Source organism: Trachurus trachurus (assembly GCF_905171665.1).
Source record: "Trachurus trachurus genome assembly, chromosome: 18".
In the NCBI taxonomy this organism is placed as follows: domain Eukaryota; kingdom Metazoa; phylum Chordata; class Actinopteri; order Carangiformes; family Carangidae; genus Trachurus; species Trachurus trachurus.
The window spans coordinates 17,030,254-17,052,545 of NC_139909.1; the positions used below are offsets into that span (position 1 = coordinate 17,030,254).

General features: G+C 43.2%; 1 protein-coding gene across 4 annotated transcripts in view; it reads left to right on the top strand.

Moving 5' to 3' along the window:
• Positions 1 to 22,292, top strand: part of chd3 (chromodomain helicase DNA binding protein 3) — a 50,047-nt gene that overhangs the window by 5,293 nt on the left and 22,462 nt on the right. For 2 of the 4 annotated variants that reach the window (XM_083992308.1, XM_083992306.1), the window contains exons 5-30: positions 2,125 to 2,363; positions 2,533 to 2,666; positions 2,813 to 2,942; positions 4,229 to 4,404; positions 6,548 to 6,853; positions 6,967 to 7,170; positions 8,250 to 8,473; positions 8,576 to 8,707; positions 8,896 to 8,992; positions 9,651 to 9,842; positions 10,392 to 10,592; positions 10,804 to 10,941; positions 11,028 to 11,149; positions 12,480 to 12,653; positions 13,239 to 13,380; positions 13,730 to 13,861; positions 14,152 to 14,269; positions 16,205 to 16,329; positions 17,460 to 17,691; positions 18,077 to 18,261; positions 18,998 to 19,175; positions 19,497 to 19,583; positions 19,995 to 20,080; positions 20,515 to 20,648; positions 20,749 to 20,893; positions 22,106 to 22,268. In XM_083992308.1, the coding sequence (XP_083848434.1) occupies positions 2,125 to 2,363; positions 2,533 to 2,666; positions 2,813 to 2,942; positions 4,229 to 4,404; positions 6,548 to 6,853; positions 6,967 to 7,170; positions 8,250 to 8,473; positions 8,576 to 8,707; positions 8,896 to 8,992; positions 9,651 to 9,842; positions 10,392 to 10,592; positions 10,804 to 10,941; positions 11,028 to 11,149; positions 12,480 to 12,653; positions 13,239 to 13,380; positions 13,730 to 13,861; positions 14,152 to 14,269; positions 16,205 to 16,329; positions 17,460 to 17,691; positions 18,077 to 18,261; positions 18,998 to 19,175; positions 19,497 to 19,583; positions 19,995 to 20,080; positions 20,515 to 20,648; positions 20,749 to 20,893; positions 22,106 to 22,268 (4,196 nt within the window). Of the gene's footprint in view, positions 1 to 2,124; positions 2,364 to 2,532; positions 2,667 to 2,812; positions 2,943 to 4,228; positions 4,405 to 6,547; positions 6,854 to 6,966; positions 7,171 to 8,249; positions 8,474 to 8,554; positions 8,708 to 8,895; positions 8,993 to 9,650; positions 9,843 to 10,391; positions 10,593 to 10,803; positions 10,942 to 11,027; positions 11,150 to 12,479; positions 12,654 to 13,238; positions 13,381 to 13,729; positions 13,862 to 14,151; positions 14,270 to 16,204; positions 16,330 to 17,459; positions 17,692 to 18,076; positions 18,262 to 18,997; positions 19,176 to 19,496; positions 19,584 to 19,994; positions 20,081 to 20,514; positions 20,649 to 20,748; positions 20,894 to 22,105; positions 22,269 to 22,292 lie in introns of all 4 variants that reach the window. The other 2 variants (XM_083992307.1, XM_083992309.1) reach the window with 2 other exon arrangements.

Sequence of the window (22,292 nt, forward strand, 5' to 3'; positions counted from 1 at the left end):
CTTTTTTTTTCAGCACAACTTTATCCATATGACCTGATAATTATGTTTTCACTTTAACCTGTTGGGCCCAAAAATACACAGAAATCATTAAATCCGAATTTTAAAAAATCAATCTAATTAGATTGATTGTACCTTACTTTGATTCAGGATCTCATCACAGAGAGAGTTAGAGGCAGCAGAGAGCAGCACCCAGTCAGGGTGATGAGAATGAGAGAGAGTTTTATTATTCCAAACTGAAGTGTTTCAGTTTTTGGATTTCTTAAACAAGTGAAAAGACGAATGGATGCACTGAAGGAACCTGTGCGGCCCTCGTTCAAGTTCGAGTTCAAACCTACAAAGGAAGTGAGGTGTGACGGATAAACGTCCCACATTTTCCAGTTTGTAGCTCTTCCATTATTGTTTTATTTAATGTGCTATTAGCTCAGAACAGGATTTTGAGTTGCTGAGTGCAGTGGCTGTGTTGAAACAGGAGAAACTAATTGGAGGGGGGATTTTAGGAATCAGAGGTGTTTAGCTGCTAATTATGCAGATGTTGAGTGTGTGTTTGTGTGTGTGTGTGTGGTCTCCATCTCCGCTGGTCATCGCTGTGTTACAGATGATGATAAACCTTCGCTATAATCAATCAATGACCCGCTGTAACAATGCTCTCACTTTACTTCCTCTCTGCTGTGTTTTCATTTCTCAGTATTCGGTGCAGGTGCTGTCTTGTTTCTGTTCATGAGGTTATTTGTTTGGTTTCATTCCTGTCACACTCACACATACACACGCACGCAGCAGCTTAATTCTCGGAGCCTGTCCACCTGTCCGCTGCCTGCAGCATGTTAACACAGATACAGGAGTCCTGGGGTTGACGGAGCAGCACGAGCGCCGTTACTCCAATCTGTCTCGCTCCGGCAGTCTGCGCCTTTGTCATCTCAGCTCGCCATGTTAGCCGCTGTGTCGGTGGCGGCGGGCAGCCTGTGGCCCCGGCCTCGGTTGGCTGAATCATACCTGCTTTGACTCTGATAAGATGAAGTGGTTCATGATGCCAAGGAATGAATATGATGATCAGTGTGTTGGGTAGTTTACTGGTTGGTCGGATTTGGTAGAAGAAAACGAGTCTTCTCAGTCAAACTGTTCTTTCGCTAGACGACTGTGGTCCCATCCATCCATCTATTGTCTCTGCTGTAGTGTAAGTCAATACGTTTAAAGGGATACTTCACCCAAAATCGATAATTCACCAATCATCTACTCACCGTCATGCCAAGGAAGGGTTTGGAGAACTTTCGGAGTCATCAAAACGCTTTTTGGGTCCGGCTGGCAACGGATTTTCATATAATGGTGGCGGATAGAGTTCACTTTTGAATTGTCCAAAACACACACTATGAAACATCCAGATACCTCCATACAGCTCGTCTGTACTGACCCAAGTGTCCTGAAGCCGCCACATGAGAAAGTTGTTCGGAAAAAAATAATTTGATCTCTGTTTTTATCCTTGTTGTAGCAGTAGCTCCCAGTGGCTATGAGATGTTCTTCTGTGTTTACATCATACATCCAATGGTTTACAACGACGAACGAACATCTCGCAGCAGATCTCGCGCATGTACACAAACATCAACAGAGCCACTGTGAGCTACTACAACAACAAGGATAAAAACAGAGATCAAATTATTGTTTTCTGAACAACTTCTTCATGTGGCGGCTTCAGGCCACTTGGGTCAGTACGGACGAGCAGTATGGAGGTATCTGGATGTTTCATAGTCTGTGTTTTGGACAATTCAAAAGTGAACTCTATCCGCCGCCATTATATAAAAATCTGTCGCGAGCCGGACCCCCCCTGGAACTCCAAAAGCGTTTTGATGACTCTGAAAGTTCTCCAAACCCTTCCTTGGCATGATTGGTGAATTATCGATTTTGGGTGAAGTATCCCTTTAAAATCATTTAAATTGTTCTACAAAAGTATCAGCTTGTGTAACTATCAGGAAAACTTGGTTGCACCACTTAAAAGTGGGAAAGACTTCAGCAGGTTCTGTGCTGTGCTGCTTTGTTTCAGTTAAATTCGCATCGGTTTGGTCTTGGTCTTGACCACAACACTGACCTAACCCCTAAACCCCTCATCACCCCCCGGCCCTCTCTCCCTCCCAGGCCGATGATCGCCAAGAAGAACCCCAAGATCCCCATGTCAAAGATGATGACCATCCTGGGGGCCAAGTGGAGGGAGTTCAGCTCCAACAACCCCTTCAAGGGCAACGCTGCCGCCGTCGCTGCCGCCGCAGCAGCCGCCGCCATCGCCGTCGCCGAGCAGGTCTCTGCAGCGACCGCCTCGCCTGAGCCGCCGCCACAGCCGCCGCCGATCAGGAAGGCCAAGACGAAAGAGGGGAAAGGTCAGCGGCCGGCTTTGGTCCTCTTTAGATTTAGGCGCCAGTTTCAGCTCTAAACAGATGTTTACATAATAATAAACTGAGTGATACGAGTCCAAGCATCATGTTGACTCTCTGCTGCTTCGTCAATGCTTTGTGCCAGATGTTGTATATGATCTTATTATCTGTCCAGGCCCCGGCTATAAGAAGCGCAGTAAAAGTCCTCGAGTCCCAGATAAGAAGAAGGCTCTGGCGAAGGCTAAAAAGATGGCGCCCATTCGTATCAAACTGTCACCCATAGGTGCCAAGAGGAAGAAGAGCTGCTCAGTGAGTGTAGATGTTATTTACAGTCTGCTGATAACGGTGGAAGAAGATAAATTCCTGTGGTTCTTTATTTCCTTTTACCCATTTCCCTCCTTTTCATTCTTTCTCTCTCTCTCTCCTTTCCTGGACTGGCTGTCCTCCTCCGTCAGAGCGAGGACCTGGACGAGGAGGAGTCGGAGCAGGAGGACTCCAGCGTCCACAGCTCCTCGGTCCGCTCTGACAGCTCGGGACGCGTCAAGAAGAACAAGCGAGGCCGGCCTGCCAAGAAGAAGAAGAAAAGTAAGCAAAAGCGCTCGTACAGCACATAATTATAAATGATACACAGTCTCTGGCGTGTGCACATCTGTCTTAATGCTCCTGTGTAAAGTTTACTTTAACTTTTTTTTTTTTTTTTTTTTTTTTGGAATCCAAAGAAGCAGAGCAACACAACTCGACCATACAGTAGTTGGCCATAAAAGGATATTTAATCCTGAGTCCAAACCAAAACAAAACAACTTTAGATATTAGCTTCTTTCAATATAAAAGATTTGATACAGATTTAATTCAGATAACAGAAACTTTTACTAACCCACCAGGACTTTGCGGCTTCATGTGAAAGCTGATGTTTTATCCACAGCTTTATTTTCTGTGTCCATACTTTGTTCATTTTTTCAAACCAGGGCAACACAGAATTTATAAGGACGGAGCGCTTGTGTGTGTTTTGCACATTATGAAGAGAAACTGGCTGTTGTGCCGCATAAGAGTTTACACTATTTTCATATAGAAGTTTATCCGTAGTGTCAAAAAGAGAAGAAAAAATGATGCAGTGGCCAGAAGGTGTTGTTTTTACCATGTGTGAAAAACTTCTTCTTGTAACCTCAGGTGCAGACTGAGGCTGGAATTCATCTTTTACCAAATGATAAACGATTTGGAGAGCTTTAAAAGCCTTTGGTGCCACAAAAACATCCTTTGCACTGTTGTTAAAGATGAACTGCAGTTTCCATGTTCTCTCTTTGAGTGATTGCCCCACTGATTTATTTACTAATCTTATTCATAGGTAAATCTGCATGTTTTTTAGGCACCGTAAATAAAGTGTGTTTTTAAAAACAAAATGTCTTCTTCTCCTTTTCCTCCTCCTCTTTCTTCTTCATCTTTTTCTTCCTATTCTTCTTCTCCTCCCTCTCCCTCTACTTCTTCTCCCTCCTCTTCTCCTTCTTCATGCTTCAAAATCCTCTTTGTAATTTTTCAGTTTGGATTAGGGATGTCACGATTTCTTTGTACGATTATTGTCAGAGAAATAATCACGGTATTACGACTATCACGATTATTCTGCATTAATTAATTTCACAACATATGAATGTGTAAAATCAAATACAGTCAGATATAATTACATTACACATTTTTACACTAAATATTTTAAGTATCTACTATCTACTATCTACTATTACGATTAATCGTGAAAACAAGTAATCGTGACATCCCTAGTTTGGATCGTCTTATAGTGTTAAAAACAGTTTAAACCTATGTACCATAGGTAATGTCTTCTGTCTGTCTACTCTGTCCCCTAACCTCCGGCCCGCCTCCAGTCGCAGGTGAAGAGGAAGGGGACGGTTATGAGACGGACCATCAGGACTACTGCGAGGTGTGCCAGCAGGGCGGCGAGATCATCCTGTGTGACACTTGTCCCAGAGCGTATCACCTCGTCTGCCTCGAGCCCGAGCTGGACAAGGCCCCCGAGGGCAAATGGAGCTGTCCGCACTGCGTGAGTACAACAACAACTACACCAGAAAAAACACGTTCGCTCCTCGTTTTTCTATGTGTGTGTGTGTGTGTGTGTGTGTGTGTGATTCTGCTGTTTTTCCTTATTCACATATTTATCTCAAAAGCAACTTGGCAAATCTGAGTCCAAAAAAAAAGAAGTGGTTTGTGTTTTTCTTTCTTCGCCTGGAGGACCAGATGAGTAGAGGCTTTGTAGCTGCATCACAAATCTTGAGTGGAGAGCTGGCTGCATGCAGACACACACACACACACACACACACACACATACACACACATACACACACAATCCTGCCCAGACAAAGACAGATACCTGAAGTGCTGCTGTGGTTATAAATCTATTCAGTAATGTCACCAAAAGATCAAAGTGCACCGTCTGGATACGAGCTCCGTAATGGAAAACAAGATTATTAGATTATCGGGCTCAGTTTAGCTGAACTTACATCATCACATCAGGAGAGACGGACTGAAACAGCCACAGGAGGACAAAGACAACACAGGCCGGTCTTTAAAGCCGTATGTGGATAATATTATGTGATTTATATATTCTTTTAGTTTATTTCAGTTGCATTTTTGGTTTTGAAAACGAGTTGATATTAGTGAAAACTGCACACAGGCCTTTGTTCTCAGTGGTTGAAGCTGTGTGTTTTACTTTCTAGGACAAGCTGGTTATTCCACATGCAATGGATTTAAGGCGGTATGATGAGTTTGTTGTGTGCACATTCTGCTGAAACCGTAACACAGTAGTAACGAAACGCCATCAAAACAAATAAAAGACTTTGTGAAACTGAACAGATTTTATTCATGGGTGTGGACTTCCTACCAACCAGTTATTAGCGGCTGCTGTTGTTGCTGCGCTGCTTTATCTTCACCTACATGAAACTGAAAAAAAATCTGCAACTTGCAAGTTGCCCTTTGCAACGCCACACATAATTTCCTCTTTCACTCACTTTGAACATTTCACCACTTCTCAACCCATGCAGGAACATTTTTTTCTGCAATCTGCACACAGCAGTTATTAATCCGACATGACGCAGCCGTGTTATGGTGTCAGTGTTAGTGATACTTTGTAGAACAGACTTGTTTGTTTATCTCTTATTCTCCATGAAGGAACCGTCCATCAGCTGCCACCGTCTCCTCTGCTGTCACCTCGCTGAATTAGCAAACCATCCTCATGTCAGATTTAATATTAGACTGCTGACTTTGGAGAATGTGACTGATTCTGACTTCCTCCAGACGTGTGGGCTGTTCCTCCGCTGAAATGTGTTTATTTGGAGCTTGAGAGCGCAGGGCTGTCACAACCACTAATGCTCATTGTTCATTAATAACCATTTTTGCACAACAAAAGCTGTAAGCCCTCCACTGTACTTTCACAGCAGATCAGGCAGCGCAGCTTGTAGAGGGGCAAGTGCTCCTCTTATACTTTCCTCCTTAAAGAGGAACTATGCAAGATTTTGAACTTAAAGGAGAATTCCGGTCATTTTCTAAATAACGCTCTACAGCTCTAGGTCCCCGAGTGCTACCATAGGAAAAAACCCGAGAAAAATATGTGCAGATCGGACCTAGCTCTCCTCCTGCTAGCTGCACAACATTGCAGTTAAACAGCAAAGTAATGGGGGCAGAACTTTAAAGCCGTGACTTTGGCCTCTATTATGCTCAAAATATCACTACAAATGCTTTGCAACATCTACCAGTGCCTTACCACACAACACTGAGTGTGCATAAACTCTGTTAATATGAGAGAGCAGTGTTAACGTGTGTTTTTGTCATGTAGCTCTGTTCATGCTAGCTTCCTTGGTAGACCTTACTTGTCGACTGTAGAGCGCATGCCCAGTCTGCATCGGTGCAGAAAGTGGAAGAAGGAGAATATGTCTGGATCCGATGTTGAAGAGATGGAGGAACATTTTGAATTTGATGGCCGTGCGTGTTTATTAAAACCAGAATATACAGATGAGGACCAGTCTTCATTGATATGGAAACAGCCCCGAGCTCGACAGTCGACAAGTCCTCATCACTTTTATCTAACTGATGAGTTCAATTCAAGAAAAAAATGAAATGAAATTGCTGTCTAGAATCATTTATTTAAAACCTTCAAATATTTAAAGTCTCCTGTTTGCATCCTTTCTCAGGAAAAAGAGGGGATCCAGTGGGAAGCCAAGGACGAGGACTTCGAGGATTTCGAGGAGGACAGCGAGGACAGAGTCATATCCGAGGTCGGGGTGGGGGTGGGGGTGGGGGTTCCTGTCGGGGTCAGCATCGGCGTCCCCGTGGGGGCGGAGGAGGAGGATGACGACCACATGGAGTTCTGCCGGGTGTGTAAAGACGGAGGCGAGCTGTTGTGCTGCGACACCTGCACCTCGTCGTACCACATCCACTGCCTCAACCCGCCGCTGCCGGAGATCCCCAACGGAGAGTGGCTGTGTCCGCGCTGCACGGTTCGTTAACCTCGTTGTCTCTGTGTGTTGTTCAACTAATTTACTCCCGTAATAAAGGTCTCTTTGTGCTCAGATCTGATTAGGGAGTGTCTCCTCTCTCTCTCCCTCTCTAGTGTCCGCCGATCAAAGGTCGCGTCCAGAAGATCCTCCACTGGCGGTGGGGAGAGCCTCCGCCTCCCATTCCCGTTCCCCCTGCTCCCGACGCCCCGCCTGACGCCCCCCCACCCCCACCCATGAAGGGCAGAGCCGAGAGGGAGTTCTTTGTCAAGTTGGTGGCGCAGTCCTACTGGCACTGTACGTGGATCACTGAGCTCCAGGTGAGAGGGAGGGGAGAGAAGTGTTACTTCAAATCCAGAAGTCAGAATAAGAAAAGTAATAATAAATCGTTCAGAAACTAGTGAAAGTATCCAAAACAGGTTCTCATTGGATCCAACCTCACATCATAAGATCAGCAAGAGAGGTTAGACTTGTCCTCAGTTTAGTGTTCACTGGTTGATAACCAAAAAATTACCAAGGCACCTTAACCACACCTGTATCAATTGTACAATTAGCACTCTGGTTACAGCGGACACCAGCCCTTGTGTATCTGTGAATGAGATGTCACTTGCTTTCAATGCCCTGATGAAGACTATATCTGTTGAAACGCGTAGGCGTTAAGCCAGTGAATTAAAGGATTTGTAACTTGTGTTTTTGACATGTTTGTAGGTGTTTTTGGTGTCATTCCGTTTGGATACTTTTCTATCGTTAATGCTTTCTAGTTTTAGCTTGTTTGTTTTTTAGTTTTTGTGATGTTGATTATTTGTATTTGCCATAATCCCTATAGTCGAGGCAAATGCAGAGACTGCTTGCCAAAAAACTGCCCCCGACAGAAACGCGCATCAGTGGTTTTGCATGAATTTACCTCTAAAACAACTCTGTCTCGTAACGTTCCGTTATTATCTCATAGCGTGGTGAATGTGCAGGTCACAACTTGTCCACCAGAGCGTTTTCCAAATCCCATTAGCCTCCGTAGCGTAGCTCTGAGCAGCTTGCGGCTCTGCTCCGCTGTTCTAAAAATAGCTTGCACCGACAATTAAAGGTAACGAACCTACTGCTAAAACTATAGGGATTATGGCAGTGGGATTTGCCAAAATGGTGAACTATCCCTTTAAAAAGAGAAGAAAAGCCAAAAAGTGTAAAAAAAAATTATGAGAAAGAAAAGACAAAGAAAAAACTGTCCCCGCTAGGGGAGTTGATGGTTGGGTCGAGAAAAAAAAGAAGAAGAAGAGAAAAAAAAAGGATTTTTAACTTAGAACGTGCCTCTGTAATTATTTGGTTATGACCCAGTGAACACTGAACTGAGGGTAAGTGTAACCACTCTTTTTGATCTTAATAATGAGTGGTTGTTTGTCTCCAGCTGGAGATCTTCCACTCGGTGATGTACAGAAACTACCAGAGGAAGACGGACATGGACGAGCCGCCCTGTCTGGACTACGGCTCGGGAGGAGAGGACGAGAACGGAGTGGGAAAGAGCGAAAAGAGGAGAGCCAAGGATCCGCAGTACGCCATCCTGGAAGACAAGTACTACAAGTACGGCATCAAGCCCGAGTGGATGATGATCCACCGCATCATCAACCACAGGTAAACGCCTGAGGAGGAATAACTCAAGTTGCAAAGGTAACGTGTGAAAGGACTCTGTGTATCACCACACGCTGATTGCAGTGTTTCTGTCCTTCCTGTCAGTGTGGACAAGAAGGGGACGTACCACTACCTGGTCAAGTGGAGAGACCTGACCTACGACCAGTGCACCTGGGAGAGAGACGACCTGGAGATCCCCGACTTTGCGATATACAAGGGGAACTACTGGAGACACAGGTAGGGGACAGACAGCTGCATAGGAACGTCTCAGAGGTTTATCAGGAAGGTTGATCCAATCCCAAAACATGGAAACCCACTGTTGGTTACTGCATAGTTGAGATTCTGTCCTCTCACATCTCGTTTCACTGCTTTTCCTCGGCTGATTAATCTATTGATTCGCTTGTAACTGTCCTCGTGTCCGACAGAGATGCAATAATGAAGGAGGATCCGGACAAACCGAGGAAGATCAGGAGCAAGAACCAGGAGGGTGAAGAGGAGTCTCCTGCCTCGCCGGTCACCGACGTGAGTCAACTGGAGCTGAAGTTTCAGTTTCATCACATCTGGTTTAAGTCAGCTTCCTGGCTGCTTTGGTTTTTCACTGGCTCTAAGTCAATCTAAATCAGAGAACATGACTGTTTTAAATGAAATTATTAAAATCGTTTTATTTGTAATGTTTTACAGAGAAACTATGCAACATTTTTACCTTTATTAAGTTTAAATTATTGATTTATTAAGTTTAAATTATTGATTTATTAAATAGCTTTGGAGTAATAAAGTAAAGTAATAGATAACATTATCCACAGCTCCATGGATTGCCGTCTTGTCGGCTTTGTTGAAAAAAAAATTCACATTGCCAGGTGGGGGAGGGCGGAGGTTTAGCAAAACAGCGAAAAGGCGACTTGCATCGATCCCTCTTTAATTGAATTTACTTTATTTTGTTTTTCACAAGACACCTGTTCCCTGAGTGCATGAATACATTTAGTTAATAAAGAACAGGCTACAGTAAAATTCACATCTACTTTTTAATGGACTGTTTTTGTCTCGTAGAACCAGTCAAACCTTGAACTGATTAAAAGAAATGTAAATTAATTTTATCCTGTAATGTTTCTGTTATATATGTCTCATCCTGATAAAATTAATAAAGACAATAAGTTGTTGTTCTTGCCTTCTCTCCCTCCAGCCTACAATAAAATACGAGGAGCAGCCAGACTTTGTGACGTCGACCGGCGGGACGCTGCACCTGTACCAGCTGGAGGGTCTGAACTGGCTGCGGTTCTCCTGGGCTCAGGGCACGGACACCATCCTGGCAGACGAGATGGGCCTCGGCAAAACCATCCAGACCATCGTCTTCCTCTACTCGCTTTTCAAAGAGGTGCCGGTTATACCAGTGGTTCCCAACCTTTTTTTTGGCTCGTGAGCCCATTTTGACATCACAAATTTCTGGCGTCAAGATGTACCAGCTCAGATATTTTAATATGCTGCATTTTATTTGAACTCGATTTATATTTGAGAAAGTGAAAGTATAGATACAGTTGTTTAAGATTGTGTCCGCCTCATTCCATCTACTTCCATCAGACAGACGGTACAAAGCAATCAGGACAAGGACAAATAGATTCAAAAACAATTTCTACCACACTAGATACCAGCAAAACCCAATCACAGTGCAATATGGGATTGTGCAATTCAGCAAATTGAACGTTGTGTGTTTGCTTTGTTTTATTTCATTATTAACATTATTTATTCTAGCTATTCTTTTTTATGCTCATTTACAGTCTCTTTTTTTATATATATGTCTTTATGGTTGCACCGTCTAATTTGCCATTTAAAATTTTGTTGTACATATGTGACAATGGCACTAAAGGATATTCTATTCTATTCTATTCTATTCTAATGTCAACACCGACCCTCCTCTGTTCCCCAGGGCCACACCAAAGGCCCGTTCCTGGTCAGCGCTCCGCTCTCCACCATCATCAACTGGGAGAGGGAGTTCGAGATGTGGGCGCCCGACTTCTACGTGTTGACGTACACGGGGGACAAGGACAGCCGAGCCATCATCAGGGAGAACGAGTTCTCCTTCGACGACACGGCCGTCAAGGGAGGAAAGAAGGCTTTTAAACTGAGGGTGAGGAAGGAAGCGAAGATCGCACATCAAGATACGAGCGAGCAGGAAGGAAGGAGGACGGAGGGGAATAATCAAATAAGTCTGTGTTATCGTGATCTTTTCAAAGAAGAGCCGCGGAGGGAACGTCAATTTGAGATGACACAAACCTAACATTAAACACTAACCACTGTAAAACATGATATAATGTATGATATCATGTCTCTTCCTGCAGAGGGAGGCTACCATTAAATTCCACGTGCTGCTGACTTCCTACGAGTTGGTGACCATCGACCAGACGGCGCTCAAGTCCATCGACTGGGCCTGTCTGGTGGTGGACGAGGCTCACCGCCTTAAAAACAACCAGTCCAAGGTACGATTAAGAGGCCGATCAATCCGATGGAAAATAGTGATGATAAAAAATAGACGACTGACGGGGAGTTTGTTTTTGTTGTGTAGTTTTTCAGGCGTCTGAACGACTATAAGATCGACCACAAGCTGCTGCTGACGGGAACTCCTCTTCAGAACAACCTGGAGGAGCTGTTTCACCTGCTCAACTTCCTCACGCCCAACCGCTTCAAGTACGACAAACACACCCCAACACACACACAGACAGAGACACACACTCTGATGTATCTCATGAACAGTAAGCAAAATGTATGCTTTTAATCCAGGGTTGGGGAGTAACGGATTACATGTAACATATTTAAAGCAGAAGTGAGTGATATATTTGTGTTAATATAAGTCTTAAATAGTTATATCTTCCGACAGCAATCACTTACATAGAGTGTTTGGACTGAAACACGGGTCTCTCAGTCCCTCTGCTCTGCTCTGAGCCGAAGAGAAAACATTTATCGTATCCTACAGTTTTTATCCAATGAGGAGAGAGAACGGCATGCAGGGCTGTGTGTGCAGCCAAGGAACGCCGTGAATGTGGTGACGTAGCGACGAGGACTGTTATGGTGCGTTCAAGGAAACTCGTATTTTTCCGACCGTGAAGTGGTACCAGTTCAATCTGGTACGAGTTCACCGGTCGGAAGTTACGAGTGGCCGTTATAGTGACTTTCACCGGTAAAACAGGTCGGAAAAACACGAGTGGGTTGCCTGGAACGCTACAAAGTCGTAAGTTGTGACTTGAAGCTGTAATTTACGATTTCAAAAGCCTGCCTGGAACGCAGCATTAGCGAAAACGACCGGACCACTCACTTCTGCTTTAAAATACAAAATATGAGTAACTGTATACCGTTACAGTTACAATTTAAATTGGTGTATGCTGAACACAGATACTTTCTTTAAAAAGGATTGAATTACTTTAGCCTACACTACACGCAGGCTGCACCGCTTGTTACATTGTGGCGAAGTTCTAACCATCGAGGTGGGAGAGGGATGGACAAAAAAGCTGCTCAGTTTTAATATAGCCTACGCCTGCTAATTTAATGTGATTGGCTATTTTTACAAAAAATGTAAATATGGCTGGATGATCAATAACAAATTAAACTGGTTTGACAAATTCAAACACATTTATCAATGCTTTAGTTTAAAGGAGCCACAGTAGCCTATATATAAAATCATTCTCTAAAGCAAATTCAGTGTCCCAGTTAAAGGCGCTAAGGCAGGAGATTTTGAAGTAATGTAAAAGTAATCCAGAAAGTATTCAGAATACATTACTATACTTGAGTAATCCAAATACATTACAGATTACATTTTAGGACATGTAACCAGTAATCTGTAGGGGGAATACTATTTAAAAGTAACCCTCCCAACACTGTTTTAATCCCACCAGGTCTGTTGAGTTATTTGCATAAAAACGTTCATACTTATAGATAATATATGTTAATTATTATCTTATTGATTTTTACCACTCACGACCTGTGTGTGTGTGTCTCTCTCTCTCTCTCTGTGTGTGTGCAGTAACCTTGAGGGCTTCCTGGAGGAGTTCGCCGACATCTCCAAGGAGGACCAGATCAAGAAGCTCCACGACCTGCTGGGGCCTCACATGCTGCGGAGGCTGAAGGCCGACGTCTTCAAGAACATGCCCGCCAAGACCGAGCTGATTGTCAGAGTGGAGCTGAGCCCCATGCAGAAGTACGACACACACTGTGGAGAGCTGAAGGGAGGGAAATGTGGATCTCAGCTGGTGGTTGATATATTTTTTTGAATATGATGTCAGAGAAACAGACACCGGCGTGTGATTTGAAGACGGAAAAACATTTCAGCATTAACACGTAGAAGGGAATTTGAAAATGATTATTGCAATTATCCATCTGGTAAACAACTCAAAGGCTGTGTTTTTTCTTTTATCCTTGGGTCTGTTTGATTTTGAAAAAAAGTCGCTGTAATATTGTTAAACTGATGAATTCAGCCCAGTTTCTCCCTGACGTGTTTTCAAATTACACAGTGTGATTAGTGTGATTATTTGGACCTTTGAAATCCCAGTGGCTGCTGCGCGAGCTAAAAACCGCTCTTTGAAAGAATTTCAAATGATTACTCATCAATGGAAAAACACAGATGAAAAATCTTCGGCATGTTGTGTGTATCTTGGCTGTGTAATGGTCGGTTCCCTTTAAAATCTTCATATGTTCAGTTTTTCATGATTTGTCTTGGGTTTCCTTTTGAAATTATTGCTTCGTCATTAATCGTTATGTCTTTGTGGGTTTTTTTTTAATACAGGAAGTACTACAAGCTGATTCTGACTAAGAACTTCGAGGCTCTGAACTCTAAAGGCGGAGGAAACCAGGTCTCACTGCTCAACATCATGATGGACCTAAAGAAGTGCTGCAACCACCCCTACCTCTTCCCTGTTGCCTCCATGGTGAGAACACACACACACACACACACACACACACACACACACACACACTTGATACATTTTGATACTTCTTTATTTAGTTTGCTTTACTGAGTCCTGAGTTGTGTAGCGGTGACACCTTGTGGTGATATAAGGTAGTGCTTTTGTGAAATATTTGTCCTAAATAATGTTGATTATTGTTAAAATGACAGTTTTTCATTTGTTGTTATTGATTATTTAGAGACCTATAATTCATTTATCAACAGTGCGTTACAGTAATAGTTGTTGTCGTCGCCTTATATCAGCACAAACTTAAAAAAGATGCATGTGATGATTCATAACTGCATGTGGCACCATTTGTCTGTGTTTGCAGGAAGCCCAAAAAAGCCCCAGTGGTGCTTACGAAGGGTCGGCCCTCACAAAGGCTTCTGGGAAACTGACGCTGTTGCAAAAGATGCTGAGGAAGCTGAAAGAGCAGGGCCACCGAGTACTGGTCTTCTCACAGGTACACACACACACACACATGGACGCACACACACCATGCACAGACACAAAACAGTCGGTCCACACAAGCACAAGCGAAAGCGAGTGTCTAAACGCACACCAGATGGACGCGTCCCTCCACAGATGTTACATTAGTCCCATGACACGTCCCGAAGCCTCAGCTGCAGACTGCGATTCCAGCTGTGCGTGTGTGTGTGCGTGAGTAATCAAGTGAAGATGAAAGCAAACACACACATCACCAGCTCTCTCTTTCTCTCTCTGTCTTTGTGTCTTTCTCTCTTGTGTTTGCAGATGACTAAAATGCTGGATTTATTAGAAGATTTCCTGGACTATGAAGGTTATAAGTACGAGAGAATTGACGGAGGCATCACAGGAGCGCTGAGACAGGAGGCCATCGACCGCTTCAACGGTGAGACACTGGAAAATGTGCAGTCATTAATGGCGGGCGGCGTGTGTGCGAGTCGTCCATGACCTCTGTTGGTGACTAATAGGAAACACATCATCATCATCATCATCATAAATAGTCAGAAATATTAAAGATACAGAAAGAGCGGGTCAGAGAAAGTTGATCAAACCACAACACAACACAACACACACTGTGATATGTTCCATTTGTTTACCATTTAGAAATACTGTCATACTGTTGATCCCTTAAAGGAATAGTTCAACATTTTGGCAAATTGGCCCATTGCAATAATCCCTATAGTCATAGCAGTAGGTTCGTTACCTTTAATTGTCGGTGCAAGCTATTTTTAGAACGGTGGAGCAGAGCCGTGAGCTGCTCAGAGCTACGCTACGGAGGCTCATGGGATTTCTTGGTTTCCCTCATCAAACTCATCAAATACACAATACAACAACTCCAAAACGCTCTGGTGGACAAGTTGTGACCTGCACATTCACCACGCTATGAGATAATAACGGAACGTTAGGAGACAGAGTTGTTTTAGAGGTAAATGTAGAGATTGCTTGCCGAAAAACAGCGGTTTTGCCTCAAAAACAACTCGTAACATTACATTATTATCTCAAAATATTGAACTATCCCTTTAAATATATCTGGATGCATCTGGCAATTAATGAACAAGGCTATATGACATTTTTATATGATTTTGCTGATATATAAGTACTTTTATTCTCTAGATATTTAAATTGTGGAATTATTTATCCATTCAAAACATGAAATAAAGCACTTTCTCTGTCTATTTCCCAGAAAATATACATATATATCCTGATATATATGACATAATTAGTGAGTTTCATCTATAACACCCACTCCTGGTTCATAGTTCATTCTCCTCGGCTGCAGAGCAGAAGAGAGATGACAACTGACCATTACTGGCGATCCAGACGAGTTAGTGTCAAAGCGCCGTCTTTTCGCTGCGACACCAGTTGCTACGGTCACTGATGTCTCTTTGCATCACAGAGAGATGATGAACAGATGAACACCAGGGCGCAGGCCAGGACTGTTTTCACGCGGGGCTCTGCCCTAATCACCGAGCCGTGGCTGCCAGTTGAACACTATTAAATTATACACTATGAATTATACCCTATGGGCGAGTGAGTCATCCGTGACGTCGGCGGCGAGTGCATTCACGACCTGAGGCGAACCCTCCTGTGATATTAAACTGTGATGAATCACTACAGGGAAACGTCTCTAATAGACGTAACTGAAGGGAAAACTTTTGCAAGCACATTTCTTTATCAGGTTCCAGCTCCGATAAGTCATTCGTTGTTAACTTTGAAATATTTACTGTTTAAGTTTTTGTTCATGTGTGATCAAAGTTTCAACATGTTTTGTATTTCAGGTTGTGAATGTTTCATGTGAAACATTTGCTTTTTGTTTAGCAGTGACTGCTTCTTATTGATGGAGAAATCAGAAATGGATCATCTGGCACAGTTGATATAAAACTTTTAATGCGCACTCTTTATTTCATGTAAAACTTAAATAGATCTGTTTGTGGGCTATAAATCTTAAAATGCACCAAATGAATCTCAGATATTAGATATAAGAAAGTGGGCGGCAGTGATGATGCACACATGCACTTCTTGATCTCTGAGGAAGGGAGGAGCGATCCCCCACAAAAATCTAAAAGCTGCAGCTGTATATCTGCTGCAGGATGAGTCATGATGTTCCAAACAAATCAAGGAAAATCATAAAAAAAACCTATTAAAATAAAATAAAAACTCAGATAACAACTCTCAGGTTTAAAGATTTACAAAATCCTCCTTCCAATCCCCCTGAGGTGAAACACTCATTACAACCATGAAGCATCTCACATCAATAATAACTGTAGGATTCTGTCTGCTTGTTTCTCTAACACAAACTCTCTGTCTCTGTCTCTTCCAGCTCCTGGTGCTTGTCAGTTTTGTTTCCTGCTCTCCACCAGAGCCGGAGGTCTGGGCATCAACCTGGCCACAGCCGACACCGTCGTCATCTTCGACTCCGACTGGAACCCTCACAACGACATACAGGTACGACACACTCACCTGTATCTGCTGTGGGAGGGGATCAGGAAAGGTTTCCCACGGTATGAAAATGTCACGGTTCCAAAACCACAAAATCTTCCCATCATACCGTTCCTGCGTTGAAGCTGTTTATTATCTCTCGTCAAAGAGAGACAGTGCAGGTCAGTAATCCCTCAGGTTTGGCGTCAGGTGTGGCGCTGTACCACTGCCGCACAAACACACCAACAACAGAGAAGAAGACGTGGAAAGCTTGCGAGCTCGACTAAATGTTGACTGGCCAGTCCAAATATGCCGATCGATGCCCAGTTGTATCCGAGGGACACGACATTACAAGTAGTCAGCAGTTGTTGCTGTTGTTACGTAGGTTATGTTACGTTTAGCGGTGTGGCTCAGGTTACAGGTGAGAGAGAGGTGCACATAAGATTCATTTTGGATGTCTGCACGAAAACTATGAGGTGGCGTTTTGAAATTTATCCACTCTGGGACCCATTTCCAAAAAAATAGTCTCCCTTAAAGGACTGCATTATTTTAATTTTATTTGGAAGAATACAATTATTTATTTGAACTTGATACACATTTATTTTTGATCCAAATATTCTATATGTTTAAAAAAAAATACTCTGTTTAATGGAAAAGTTTTTTGTTTTTTTAGGTATCATCTGACCTTCATTCATATTCAACTAGGCATAGTGGCAATCTTCATTTACCCTTCTGTCGAACATCTGGGCATCAATTTAATATCACATTTAGAGGTCCAAAACTCTGGAGTGGTTTAGATGTGTTTCTGAGGTCAACATCATCTTTCACATCCTTTAGAAAGTTACTGAAGAAACACCTTATGTCATAACCCTCAGTGTTACTTTCCTGTTAATGTTAATTATGCATCCTTCTTTCTCTCTTTTGTTGTTTATGTTTTATAGTTTTTCTATGTTGCACTGTACATTTTATTGTTTATCTTGAATATTTCTATGTTGTATTTCTTATTGTTTATTTTGAGTTTCATGTAATTCTTAGATGATGGGAGTGGAAAGCGTGATATTTTTGCTTAAGGTTATCATACCATCACAGTCTCATGCCGACCCCAGGCCTCGAGGGGATTATTATCTATGATGTAAACCTCCTCCCTCTCTGCGCAGGCCTTCAGCCGAGCCCACCGGATCGGCCAGGCCAACAAGGTGATGATCTACCGCTTCGTGACCCGAGCCAGCGTGGAGGAGCGCATCACCCAGGTGGCCAAGAGGAAGATGATGCTGACCCACCTGGTGGTCCGGCCGGGCCTGGGCTCCAAGGCCGGCTCCATGTCCAAACAGGAACTCGACGACATCCTCAAGTTTGGAACAGAAGAGCTCTTCAAGGACGAAATAGAAGGTGAAACACAGATCTTGTTCGGTGTGAAAATGAGAAATGAATCCACTGCACTGAAGATTTTTTTTTTTTTTTTTTTTTTTGTCAAATAAAGAGAGGATTTTCAGTCAGATGTAATCCTGTTGGATTCTGGGTTAAAGTTGGAAATGGATTGATTCTAATAGGGAGGAGTTGGCAGGCTGCTTCTCCTGAGCGAAATTATTTTGTCAAACACACTCACTTCAGTGTCGTTTCCTCTTGACAAATTTGGCCGGAGGAGAACATTTGTCTCACTCTGGTTTTTATTGAAGATATAATTGGTTGACAAGAACATTTTATTTCCGAGCCTGTTGTGGAAGAACAGGACGGGTAATTTTCCTTTTTTTTCCTCTTTTTTTTTCCAACTCAGGTATGAAGAACAGCTCGGGGGACAAAGTTGAGGACGAGGGCAACGTGATCCACTACGACAGCGTGGCCATCGAGAGGCTGCTCGACCGAAGCCAGGACGCCACGGAAGACACGGACGTCCAGAACATGAACGAGTACCTCAGCTCCTTCAAAGTGGCCCAGTACATGGTCCGAGAGGAGGATAAGGTGAGAGAGCGATGGGGAGAAGAAGAGGGGGAGAGATGGTGCAGGAGAGGTCGACAGGTCATAGGTCAGGTTTATTGTTTATTGTTTATTTATTAGGATCCATCCCATTAGCCATTACTCCATTATATGAGCAATGGCTGTTCTTCCTGGGGTTCAGCACATACAATTATAAATATAGTAAAAAACAACATGAAAAAACAAACTAAAACCACACTAGAATTATCCAGATATTGAAAGAAATAGTTAAACAGTTCCAAAATTTGCAAATGCAACACAATACTTAAAGGGATAGTTCAACATTTTGGCAAATTGGCCCATTGCAATAATCCCTATAGTTTTAGCAGTAGGTTCGTTACCTTTAATTGTCGGTGCAAGCTATTTTTTGGCGGAGCAGAGCCGCGAGCTGCTCAGAGCTAAAATGTTGAACTATTCCTTTAAGCTTATGAAAAAACAAAGCAAAACAACTAACAAACAACAAAACAGAAAAGGAAACCGAGAAGTCAAGTGGGTGTAATAGATACATTATTGTTTTATAACTGGTTTATCATGATCGATCATAAATATATCAGACCTTTGCACAGAAGTCTGCAGATACCTTGCTGCTGCGTTAATGCATCGTTAAATCTTAAATCTTAATCTTAATAATCTCCCTTTAAAGCCACAATCTGAAGAGAATAGACAGATAACAGACGATGCGGGTGCGTCTCTCTGAAAAGACTTTTGTCCGATGCCGCAGATCGAGGAGATCGAACGGGAGATCATCAAACAGGAGGAGAACGTGGATCCGGATTATTGGGAGAAGCTGCTGCGGCACCACTACGAGCAGCAGCAGGAGGACCTCGCCAGCAAACTGGGGAAAGGCAAGAGGAACCGTAAGCCCGTCAACTACAACGACGCCGCGCAGGAAGACCAAGGTAAGCTCCCGTAAGCTTTTATATCATCGACGCCTTCACGTGGGATCATGTCGGACTCTTCTGGGAAGCCCGGGGGGTTTAAAAAAAAAAAAAAAAAGGAGAGGACCTCTTTTTATCTTCTGCTGCAGAATTATTGCGGCACCAGAGCAGAGATAAAACTCAGGATTTATGATTTATATTACAAAAGATTTATTGTCTTTATCACATAATCCTGGTAGGAACTGTGGGATTTCACATGAGACATCTTCTCTTGAGTTATGACTTTGCACAGTGGACGTGAATGGGCCTGGCCTATTGACAGACCACCATGTGCTGTTTCAGAGTGGCATGCTGACATTTCAGATAACCAGTCCGAGTATTCAGTGGGCTCCGAGGAAGAGGACGAGGACTTTGACGATCGACCGGAAGGTAAGGAGAGAGGAGGAGGAGGTAAAACATAAGAAAAGAGTGAGAGAGAGAGAGTGAGACTTCAAGCTCTTGAGCCTTGAAAGACGCCTGTTGTAACATGCGCTCTCTCAGGTCTGTGGTGAATCACAGTTTGAAGTTGATTTAGTTGTTACAGTTGCCTGGCACAGACCAACTAATCCCTTTGCCAAAAAAATCCAAAGCGGCATCCACCCACTGCCTCAGACAGTAAAACACTCAAAGCATTTTGATTATTATTTTTTTTGCTTAATATAAACCTATTAACAGTAAATTTGAAAAAAAAAACCTATGTTCAAGCTAAAACAAACTGCAGATTTCACTCTTTCTCCTCTTACATTCCTGTGTGTCTTGTTGCAGCGTTTCCTTCGCTCACCTTCTTCTCTGTATCTGCAGGTCGGAGGCAGTCACGTCGTCAGCTGAGGAATGAAAAGGATAAACCTCTGCCTCCTCTCCTGGCCAGAGTCGGAGGCAACCTTGAGGTCTGTACATATCTCTGGAGCCGGTCCCCGCTTTCTTTTTTAAATTCTTATTATTGTGATATTACTGGAATCTGTCAGTTTTCATTTAAGGTGAACTCACGCTCTTAAATATTTTTCTAACAGTCTCAAATTGGAGATGGCAGCAAAGCTATTACGTCTCCATCACCTCTAAACCTTCCCAGCTCATTTATCATCCCGATAATGGCGGGGCGTGATTATAATGGCCCGCATTGTTCGAGCTAGGATTCAAGCAGTTTATTTTAGCATTAGTAGGCGCAGTCAGACCTGTTCAAAAGAGGCCTTGAGAAATTTTTTAGGAAATACTCAGACATAGGACAAAGTTTTCTTTCTTTCTTTCCCCCCCCCACCGGTGTTATTTCCACTGCTCGTTTCGCTCAGGAAAATCCATAAAACACAGTCATTTCCGTCAATAGGTGCTGGGCTTCAACACGCGCCAGAGAAAGGCTTTCCTGAACGCCGTGATGCGCTGGGGGATGCCGTCTCAGGACGCCTTCGCCTCGCAGTGGCTGGTCAGAGACCTCAGGGGCAAAACTGAGAAGGAGTTCAAGTGAGTGACAGAAATTAAAGAAGAATAAAGATTGAATATGTAAATAAGTTTCCTCCCCACACAAACACCGTCTCATCTTCTCCGTCTTCTTTCCGTCCAGAGCTTACGTGTCTCTCTTCATGCGTCACTTGTGCGAGCCGGTGGCCGACGGCGCCGAGACGTTCGCCGACGGCGTCCCGAGGGAGGGCCTGTGTCGGCAGCCCGTGTTGACTCGGATCGGCGTCATGTCCCTCGTCAAGAAGAAGGTCAGGACGAAAAGCCGCTCGCCTTCACTTCATCCAGACAGATTGTGGCGAACGAAAGCCAGTTGTGAACTCTTTTGAAAGCCCCTGGATCTGTCAGATCACGGTGCAGGTCACCACGGCAACGACACGGGCGGTTTTTTAATAGCACAGCAAACAAACACGTGAGCCGTGCAGCCTGTAACTCTTCATATGACAGCTCGCTGCGGCTGATCCGTCTCAGCAATTTTCACCAATTTGATTTGAAGTCAAATCCTTTTTTGTTTTCACTGCGACTGAATCACCGCAGTGAAAATACATCAATTTAATCCAAGGCAGGAACAACTGAGTCTGCCGCCAACAATGAAAACTACAAACTGTAGACTGTTTTTTTTAGACTTTATTTATTTGCACATATGAAATAAAACAAATTCATTTACTTATCTCTCTTAATAGGGAGGAAGATACGAAAAATGTGAGAGTGAGGTCGGAAACCCGAAAGGCTTATAGCATTACCTCACCTTGATCTAACAAATCATTTAAACAGAATAAAGAAATAATATTAACATACCTTGTGCAAGGTAGAGAAATAAAAAGAAAAGAAAAGAAATGAAGTAAATGAAGATAATGATAGTAAAAATGATAGTAGTAGTAATGATAACAACACTAAATAAATAAATATATGGGAAAAAGTGAGATTAAAAAAGGAAAACAAAACAAAAAACCTAATACAGATCAATTTAGTTCAAGTAACACAAGAAAAGGAAAAAAAGTGTGTGGCACTAGGGAAGGCAAGATTGAACAGTCAAACCAATTTTTGTTGTTCTGTTAATTTTAACAGACAGCTATATAGCCACTTTTCAGATACAAAACACTTCTAGTACCAATAAAATAGATTATTCTCAGCCATCAACACTAAACAACAGAAAGCAGAGCATGACCCTAACCCTCCAAAAGATCTGCAAACTGGGACACAGGATGTTCACTTGACTGGTTTATCTTAGTTTATCTAAAGATCTTTATTCCCGTTTTTAGCACGACCTGTTTAAACCTGCAGACATCCCCATCCGCTGCCTCTGCCACAGGGAATGTACTGTGTGATACACTGCCAGACAATCAGGGCCTGTAGGTGGGAGTTAAAGGTGGCAAAGGCAGAAGCTGGCGTGTGCCAAGCTTTTTTTTTTATATATTCTTTTTTTTTTAATGGTTGATGAGTGTTTGGTGTTTTGTGCTCAGATCCAGGAGTTCGAGCACATCAACGGGCGTTGGAGTCTTCCAGAGCTCAAGCCTGAGGTCAACGTTGACAAATCCTCCTCCCGGGCCTCCTCTCCTGCGGTGAAGACCGCCACGCCCACTCCCGACGCCAGCTATAACAACACGCCGTGCACCTCCAAGCCAGGTAACCAAACATGCACGCACCGGG